Source organism: Solanum stenotomum, chromosome 7 (assembly GCF_019186545.1).
Source record: "Solanum stenotomum isolate F172 chromosome 7, ASM1918654v1, whole genome shotgun sequence".
Taxonomy (NCBI): Eukaryota; Viridiplantae; Streptophyta; class Magnoliopsida; order Solanales; family Solanaceae; genus Solanum; species Solanum stenotomum.
This window is the reverse complement of record NC_064288.1, coordinates 53,306,284-53,316,297: the sequence shown is the minus strand read 5'-3', so window position 1 is coordinate 53,316,297 and position 10,014 is coordinate 53,306,284. Positions and strand designations below refer to the sequence as shown.

The window sequence follows — 10,014 nt, the reverse complement described above, 5'->3', positions numbered from 1 at the left end:
AAAGAAAAGAAAAGAAGGGCTAGCAATATCATCAGATTTAAGTATTATTACGAGGTTTAAGTACTGTTTAATTTCATATCTCTTTTAATGTCAATGGTTGAAAATACTTGGTGCTTACGATTTATTGTCAAAGAAGACAATATTTCTAAAATTATTGTCACGTCTAATGATGTGGGCTCAGTACCAATAATTATATATGAGCAACTTTCACATATAGCAAACACAAAATTTATATTTGTATGCTATAGCAAATTTATATAATTGTGCTCCATAGCAAACATATATATGTATAATTCGCTATACATATACAAAAAAACAGTTATATAATTCGTTATACAGATACAAAGAAAGCAATTGTATAATTCGTTATACATATACAAAAGAAAGCAGTTGTATACAAAAGATCAATTGTATAATCTATGTATGTATAAAACAAGAAAGAGAGAAAGGCAAAAGAATATTGGGCAGGGAAATATTTGTATTGTATAATTATAAGTGTATAGGACGAAGATATATGTAATTGCATGTGTATATACAATTTTCTCTCGCTTTATACAAACATAAGCGCAATTTATACATTTCGTTTCTGTTTGTATAAGCGAGAGAGGCGAGGATGGCGAGCGAGATTTGGGAGAGTGGCGAGCGAGATCTAGGAGAGGGGAGAGAGGGGAACGAAAATATATGTATATATATACAATTTCCCCTCGCTTTATACAAACACAAACACATTTTATACATTTGTGTTTGTATAAAAGCGAGAGAGGCGAGCGAGACTGCCACCAAACGATAGTGGCGAGTGAGATTCCACCAGGGAGAGTGGTGAAAATAACAATAGTTTGCTATAGGATACAATTAAATCAAAGTATATTTATAGCATTTAATTTGAATTAATAGTTTACTATTATATACAATTTTTTCAATAATTATTTATTTCTATTTATCAATTCTTCTCTCGTGAGCTAATTTTTGGCGTAAGTTAAATACGTACAAAGTAAATTTATTAATCAGAAGCAAAATAAAATTGCGATTTAATATAAAAAGAAGTAAGATTATTGATGATTATGAGATCATCATCCATCAACGAAGAAAAACTTTTCTAATAATCATCTTGTGACGTGAAAGCCCTTCAAGTATCTAAAATATGTTACACAATGTTTCATATGAAAAAAAACGACTTTTCTTTTCAAATAAAAAAAAAAACAAATTCATTCAAGTTATTTTTTTCGAAAAAATTACATTTTGAACACCTAATTACTCACTTAAAAAATAACGCTTTTCTTTACGATTCATTAATTTTCTTATATTATTCGATCATGCAATATCACGGGACTTAATAAGTATACGGTTTTAAGTGGACTTATTGTGTGCTTTATGAAAGAGATTGTAATTAAAAGAAGACAATATTTCCAATAATTATTGTCTCTATTTACCAAGTTGTTAAACTATATCAAGAGATGCATGCACCACATCCTAATATTTCTTTTTTCTCTTTATAGGAGCTAGGGTAGAGTATAAATATCAAAAAATAAAATAAAAGTTGGAACAGATCAAACTAATTTAGTCCTCATTTTATTCTACTCATTTGCATTAAAAAAAAACGATTTTAGAAAAAATGAACCGAAATTGAAAAGTTTTCTAATCAATTTGATTTGATGTTCGATAATACTTTTTAATAATAAAAAATTGAAGAATTTGATCAAAGATTGATAAAATCACGAGATGAATCTAGATTCTAGGTTCCTAGGAACGTTCAAAACATACAAAAAAAAATAACATTTTTATTTTAGTCTTTATGATATTTGACAGTTAATTTAATCTTTAAATACTTGAAATGTACAATTTTGATCCCTCCGTTTAGGAATATTCATAGTTTTTTAGAACTATTAATTGTTTTACTGTTTAATTATATTCATGTATTTTGTTTAATTTGTGCTATTACTCAATATTAAAGATAATTAATATACTTCTAAAATAATCTAAATATAATATAATTCCTACTTAAAGAAAAAAAAAACATCTTAATTAGTTAAAAGTTTGGGGAAATTTCGCAAATAGCCACTAAAAATAACTTATTAGGCTCCATAGCTAAAATTTCCTAATTACGATTCGTAGCTACATGTTAAAGGGAGAAGAGAGGCGAGCAAGAGAGGGAAGAGAGTTGAATTGTATTTGTATATTTATCGAATCGTACATGTATATCTGTCAAATTATTGTATATATATAGCTGGTATACATATGTATTTGTAAATCTGAGCGAGCGAGATTGAGAGAGGGAGAAGAGAGAGGCAAGCGAGAGAGGGCAGAAAGTGAAGAGATGTGAATTATATTTGTAGATATGTCATATAATTGTATATGTATGTGTATAATTTGTATTTATATATGTATAAGAGAGGAGAGACGCGAGAGAGGAAGATAGGAGAGAGGCGCACATAATTATAGCTAAAAAGAGGTTGCGAGTGGTAATAAATTCAAACTATAGTTATGTTAGCTAATTAACTAGTATATATTTATTTATTCGTGTAATTTCCATTAAAAGTTATAATATATATACAGTAAAACATAAGGATCAAAATTAAAATTTATCGAGTTAAGTAAACAAAAGTGCTACTATTTCTTAATTAATAAAACGTCATCATATAAACATTCATCGACGTCAAAATTAAACAACATGTTGCATGGCAACTGGCAATTTTTATTTTGTTTTTAGTTTAGATCAAATCAAATGTTGGACTCGAATACTTATAAGTCATTTAATAATTTAGATATCGTTTTTTATTAAACAGAGACTCATAGAATACTAATTAAGATGATGTTAGGTTTTATTACTTTTATTATATCCTTTTAGAAGGCGGTTTCAAATCAACTTCACATTTAAGAAATTAAATTTGAAAAAATTGAGTGTGAAGTTTATAATATACAATTTGATGTTAGGCAGTTATCAAAAATCTAATTTCTAAAGTTTGATAGCAATCCTTTTCTTTTTCTTTTTTTTTGTATTTTTATCTGAAATTTAATTTGACAAGTTAAAATTATCGATATTTTCATATAGTAATTTGTACTTTATCTAAGAAAACCTCATTTTCAAGCAAAACTTCATACATTTTTTTATCTGAAGTTTGACATGACATTTTCGAATTTAGTTATAAAAAAATGTCAAGAAAGGAGGATTATCTCAGTGTAATTTTTAATTTAATTTACTTTTTATTAATTAAACGTCACCATAAAACAATATCCATCGACGTCAAATTAAACAGGTAATTGCATGGCAACTGGCAAGCAAATGTTAGAATTAAATACTTAATCATTTACATAATTAAATTTAGATATCTTTTTTATTAGACAGAGACAGTTGGAATTAACACTAATTAAGAGTATATGTTAGGTTTAATTACTTCTTTTGTTTTCTTTTAGTGGGCGGGTTTAATTAACTTATTAATAGGTTAGTTCATCCACTATAAATTTGTTTAAATTTTCAACTTAATGAAAATAGAGATGGAACTAGGATTTTGAATTTATTGGTTTTGAATTTTAGAAAAAAAATAGATATTAGGTGCTACATAAATTATTTATACAAATTAATCAAAATTGTAAATACAAATGTAGAATAACGGGTCAAAACTACTGAATTTTGCGAAATCTAGAAGCAGAACTATAATTCCATCCTCGTTAAAAAGTAATAAAAAATTAAGAATATTTAAAAGCTCAGAGGTTACATGAGTCCAACTGATACTCGCTCTGTCCCAATTTATATAATATAATTAAAATTTTGAGATTCAAATTTCAATTTTGATCATGAGCTCGAACATAAAAGCTATAAAAAAAATTTTAAAAATAAAATTTATATATTTGAAAAGTATGTAAGAATACTATAAAATCAATAATTAACAACCTTAAAAAATTAAATGACAAATGAAAAAATCCGCCCAAAAAAAACCTTGGCTGACTCTCAAACTTTCAAATATGCTACATAAATTGAGACAGAGCGAATAACATAATGACTACCAGCTATTTATTGCTGTAAAATATAAGTACTAAGTATAAAGTGAGGTAAACTCGTTTTCAATTCACTTTTTTTCTGTTGTTTTAAATAAGCTGCAGATCCTGATATTAGTTTTATTTTCTATTTGTTGTGGAAAAAATAATTAATATTTTTAACTGATTATGGATGCTAAAATCCAACGATTACGAAAAGGGATAGTGACAACAAAATTGAAAATAAATTGAAGCAATAAGACGATAAGAACTAGCAAAGCAATAAAAATAATAATTAGTAATTAATAGTAATTAGAAAACAGTAAATATCTTATTAATGGGTCAAGTTTCATTGAATACAATATGGAGAAATATTATGCGAGTGTTATGCGATAGACAAATATTATTTTTATATATAATTGAGAGGTGAACTTTACAAAACAGTTTTATGATAGTAATATTGAGTTGTTAAAATTTGATGTGACATGCACACTCGATATGTTGTTGACTTCTTCTTGTTATTATAGTAATTTAAGCTAAACTTAGACATAACACATAGGATTATCTGACGAGTAAATACTCTAACTTTGAAGCACACATCTAGACACCTTAACTTGACATTAACCGACAGCTAAACACTCCAAACCTTTTCCTATTCTGTCTCGTGGACACCGGATGCTGACTGACACATAAATTTTGAAAGTGTTCAGATAATTATTTTGTAAGTTGGAGATTTAGAGTACTGTTCAACTGACACAGTAAAGACGAGTTGAAGCGTTTAGCTAGATGTGTACACTGTACTCTCAAAGCATTACCCCTTTCTTCAACAGCCCAAATATTGCTCATTAGAAAGAGGCCCAAAAAATCAAGTACAACAGCTATTTGAATGTTGTTGAAGAAGGCCTTTGGAAAACAAAAGAAAATGAGATAGATGGGCCCAATGATTTGAAACATGGCCCATTAACTTGGGCTGAGGCCCACAAGATTTGGTCATTCAAAACCGGGACCAAACTAAACTAATGCTTTTATTTTATTGAATTTTACACCATATAAATCAAGAGAAAATTACAGTGGACAAGAAGTTAATCTCAATATATGAGTATATTAAGACAAATAAGTATTTCTAAAAATAAACTAACGATGTAGTGGAGAGAATTTAATCTCATAAATGAAATAAAAAACGGGTAACGATGGCATGTAAATCATGATAGATTTGTATGACTTTATGCTATATATTCAACATATAATTCAATACCACGGGTAACAACTACCCAAACAAGCTAAGGTGTTAACAAAGTAATTAATACAACATTCATATCATAGTGAAAATATATAGACATTTTGTTATGAACTAGGTCCAGCCCAATGTGGATATCGAGGTCATACAAGTAGTCATTGGGCTGATAAGAGTATTGGGCCGAGAACGAGCAATATGGCTAGGTTAATTTGGAATCCGGATTGAGTAGTGGGCATGAGAACGGTTCCATCAAAAAGGGTAGTGATATGTGATTTAGGGATTATGCAAATTATTGAGAAAAATGTCTAGCCCTCTCATCCCCTTTCCTTTGAGTTCTACTTCTCATCCCTTTCTTTTAGTTATGTTCTTCAATTTCCATTAAGTTCTTAAATTCCTTTGTAATTCCAATTACGAGTTAATGAAATAGATTTATCGATTGTTTGAGTTTGAATTGATCTTATTATTGGGTTAGTTACACATTTGGAATCAAGAGAACTACCACTCTTGAGATAATAACTCCCTGATCTACTAGAGCAGCACAAAAACTCTTGCTCTTCTTGGACATTTTCGTGCCCTCCTGACTTGTCATCATCATCGGATTGTTTTGTCTTTGGTTTTGAACTCATGATTAGTTATGTCCCAGATGTGTACATCATCAAAGTTGGAGATACTGAATGGATGTCTCACTACTCCTTGAACCCAGGAAAATTTACGGCAACCGGGTGCAATAATTCGTTATTTTTCAAAAACACTACTATCTACTTACTCGGAGATAAAGGTAACTTGGGAACACTACGCATCAACGAAAACTCAGCTGCACAAAAGACCTAGGTGGAAATTTTACGGGAGTTATTTTCCAAGTTCAAAACAAGGATTTTAATTAGAAAGGCATACACAGCAGAAGATGTTGATAATGGAGGAATATTAGCTGTGATTTTAAGTCGCGAAAAAAGGGGATGTAGAGGTTTGGAGGTACAAAATAAATGGAAAAGTGTTGGAAAGGGAAAAAATAACAAGTTTGGATAATAAAACATGGAGGATAGTACTTGAAAACATGTGTTGCGCAGGGATTAGAAAACAAGATATATTTCCCAATGTTTCACGACAACAACAAGGGCGTTTTCTGCTGTTTGGCCAATTGCAAATACTACTCTTTCGATTACTCTGTCAACAAAGCTTACTCAAGTCCAAATATTTTCAACTTGATCCAACCAAAATCCTGCATTTGGATCGAACCAGAGAACGATTAATCGTTCCCCTTCTGTTACTGTTTATTTTTCCATTAATTAGCAATGTTTTCCCCTTTTTTAGGGGGGAAAAGAGGCTTGAAACTTGATATTTGCCTATTTTCAATACCTCTAATAATGGCGACTTTTATAACTTTTATACAAGTCATCACATACATATATAACTTTATTCTATGAACAATCTAACTATCTTGTTGGATTACTCACAAATCATATCATATCGTTACAACGCACAACATGAAACGCATAGACTTATATTGCAAGAGAAAATATGTCATTTGTCTTGCTCGTAACACATAAGGCAACCTATTTTTGCAAGAGAAGAAAATATGAAAACAAATACTATACGTATTTCTTTTATTTCAATATTTGACAAATACAATGGAAAAATAACAATTGTATAAATAGAGACTAACCTAAGATGTATTAGGCAACAAAGGATCTATTTCCTTTTGATTTTTCTTTAAAATTGAAAGAATCCAATAAAGTCCCCCTGCTAAAAACAAGCTAAAAAACCAAGCATTGTTGTAAATAATGGCAAATGATTTTGGAATTGAATCCAAAATCCCAACATTTTGCAAAAACCCTGGAATTACTGGCAAAATCCCAACAACCAAAGCCAAAATTGCAGCCAAATTATATCCATTTGAGTAATAATATGCACCATTTGAACTCAATGTGTACAAATCTTTGATACTCAAATTCATCTTTTGAATTAAGTAATAATCAACCAAAATTATTCCCATAATTGGTCCCAATAATGCAGAATATCCAACTAACCATGTGTACACAAAACTTTCACTTGATTTCAACAATCTCCAAGGTTGACAAACAATCCCTAGCAATGCTGTTAAAATTGCACCTCTTCTAAAAGTGAATCTTGAAGGACTAAGATTGACTAATGCATTAGCCGGCGCGACAACATTTGCTGCAATATTTGTTGTAATTGTAGCTAAGCTAATACCAAAAATAGCTAAAACCATTGTAAACAATCCACCAATTTCACCTAAAAGAGTAATGGGATTTGAAATTACATGACCAAAAATCACTTTCGTTGATGATGTAACAGCTACACCCACAAAAGTAAACAACCCCATAAATATTGGTAGCCCTGCTTGGCCTATAATTTGATCATGTTGGCTCTTGGCATATCTAGTAAAATCAGGTATGTTCAGTGCTAACGTAGCCCAAAATCCGATATTTGCAGTAAGTGATGGGAAAAATAGTGACCAAAATTCGGATTTTGTGATTCTTGATGATAAATCTAACATATGACCAAATCCACCAGCCTTAACATAAGCCCAAATTAGTAAACAAGAAGTGAGTAAAATAAGTATTGGAGCAGAGTATTTTTCCAATTCTCTAATACCATCAATCCCTTTCCACACAATAGCCAATTGTGCTATCCAAAATGTTATAAAACAAGCAAATTCAAGAGGTGATGTGCCAAGCCAAGATATTGATTGTGACAGAGATGAATTTTTAACAACTTTTGGTAATAATAGAAAAATTGCTTCACCACCAATCCATGTTTCAATACCATACCAACCACAACCAACTAAAGCTCTAAGTAGTGTTGGAATATGTGCACCTCTAATACCAAATGATGATCTAGCTAAAACAGGAAATGATATCCCAAATTTTGTGCCTGGTTGACCTATTAATATAAGTGGTACTAAAGTTACTAAATTGGCAAATACAACAATTGCAATACCTTGCCACCATGACATGCCAAGATCAACTAGACTACCAGCTAGATAATATGAGGGCACACCAACAACTAGTCCAATCCATAAACTAGCCATTTCCCAACCTGAAAAGTTACGTTGATCGATTGACGTAGGTTTGAGATCATCATTTGTAAGGCTAGGATCAGGGTGAAATTCATCAAATTGACTAATTGATGATGCCATAGGAAAAAGAATGTTTTTGTTACATTTTTTGTTGAAAAAAGTGTGTACAAGTTTTTTTTGTGAAACAAGAATTTTAGTACTATTGGTTAAGGTGGTTGGTATTGAAGATGTTGTAAGGGAAAGTATGTTTTTTGGCTTTGTGAAAATTTCATGGTGGGGATGAGGATGATGAAGATTGAACATGAGAGATTTGGACAACATGATTTTGAAGGAAAATAAAAAGATTCAATAAAGATTGAAGATTCTATGTGGTATCAATTGAAGGACTTTTAGGATAAAAGATGAGTGGTGGTGGAAAATGGCATAAATTTGAAGAGAAATAGTTAGATAGGTTTGGTATGGATGATTAGAAAATGTTTTCTCATTCTTTAGGAAAACGAGTTTTTTAAAAATGAGGAAAATGATGTTTCTAGTGGAAGCAGAAAAAATATGTTTCATAAATGATATTTCATATTGATTGGCTCTTCATGCACCTCCAAAATTAGGAAAATGAACTAATGGAAGCAGAAAAATAAGTTACATAAATAATATTTCATACTGATTATCTTCTTCTGTCCCTCCAATATACCTCACCCTCATAAATCCATCGCCACCTAGAGTAGAGTGTAGGGAGGGGATTCGGCAAGATTTTGTAATTTTGGTTTAAACTATGTATTTGTCTTTAAAATTTATTTAAAAGATATAAATTATTAATTTAGAATGTAATAACTCAAATAAGCTAAAATCTCGAGCTCATAAGTTTTAGATCCTAGCTCCGCCTTTGATCGCCTTCACCCCCATACCTCAAATCCCATCCTCATAGAATTTGAATAAATTATATACAAATACTTTTGAGATAATATTTTATACTACCATACACTAGAAAAAAAAAAGATATGAAAATTATTTATTTCCACATAAACACCTTTAAGTTAATTTTGTTTTTCAAGTAACAGTTCATATTAACACATTTAAAATTAAAACAACTTCAAACAAACGCTACTTAAGATCTCTAGAAAGTCAAATTAATTACCAATGAGATGGAACGTGGAAATGACCTATAAACTTGGATCTTGAATCTTGAATATCATAATATAAAATTTGTTGTCAATTATTATTTTTTAATTGAATGATTATGCCCATAATTGATTTGTTTAATCAAGCTGGCAAAAGTTTTTAACAATTGAGTAATATGTATACTTCAAAGCAAGTTGATAATCTGAGTTGTGATGAAATGATTGAGATTCCTCCATTTTTAATTAGAAATCTCGAGTTCGAGTAATTGAAAATGAAAAAAGTTATGTTATGAGCATCGATCCTAGAAATAAGACATGCAACATACGAATTCAATTTAGTCGACATTTAATACAAATACCAAATATCGAGTAAACAAAAAGGAAAAAGAAATACTTCAAAACATATCCATTCTTGTCATTGAATCAATTATTGAGTTTTTTTCTTTTTTCTTTTTTTTTTTGTTTATTATAATATACTATGCATTATTACAGACACAAGTGGCTGCATATTTTGTTAAGCCATCCTGTTTTGTTCTGTACACTCATCCTTGAGACACTTTCTCCTTAAATAGGTTTTACATTACGCGAACTCAAAATAATTAAAGTTTTAATGTGTATACCAAACACAAACTGGAAAACAAAAAAGAATG

General features: G+C 30.0%; 1 protein-coding gene across 1 annotated transcript; it reads right to left on the bottom strand.

The window, feature by feature from the left end:
• Nucleotides 1-6,828: 6,828 nt before the first annotated feature.
• LOC125871741 (purine-uracil permease NCS1) lies at nucleotides 6,829-8,655 on the bottom strand. Its single transcript, XM_049552400.1, has one exon. It carries the CDS (start codon nucleotides 8,568-8,570, stop codon nucleotides 6,873-6,875), a length of 1,698 nt encoding a protein of 565 aa, XP_049408357.1. The 5' UTR covers nucleotides 8,571-8,655; the 3' UTR covers nucleotides 6,829-6,872.
• Nucleotides 8,656-10,014: the final 1,359 nt, after the last annotated feature.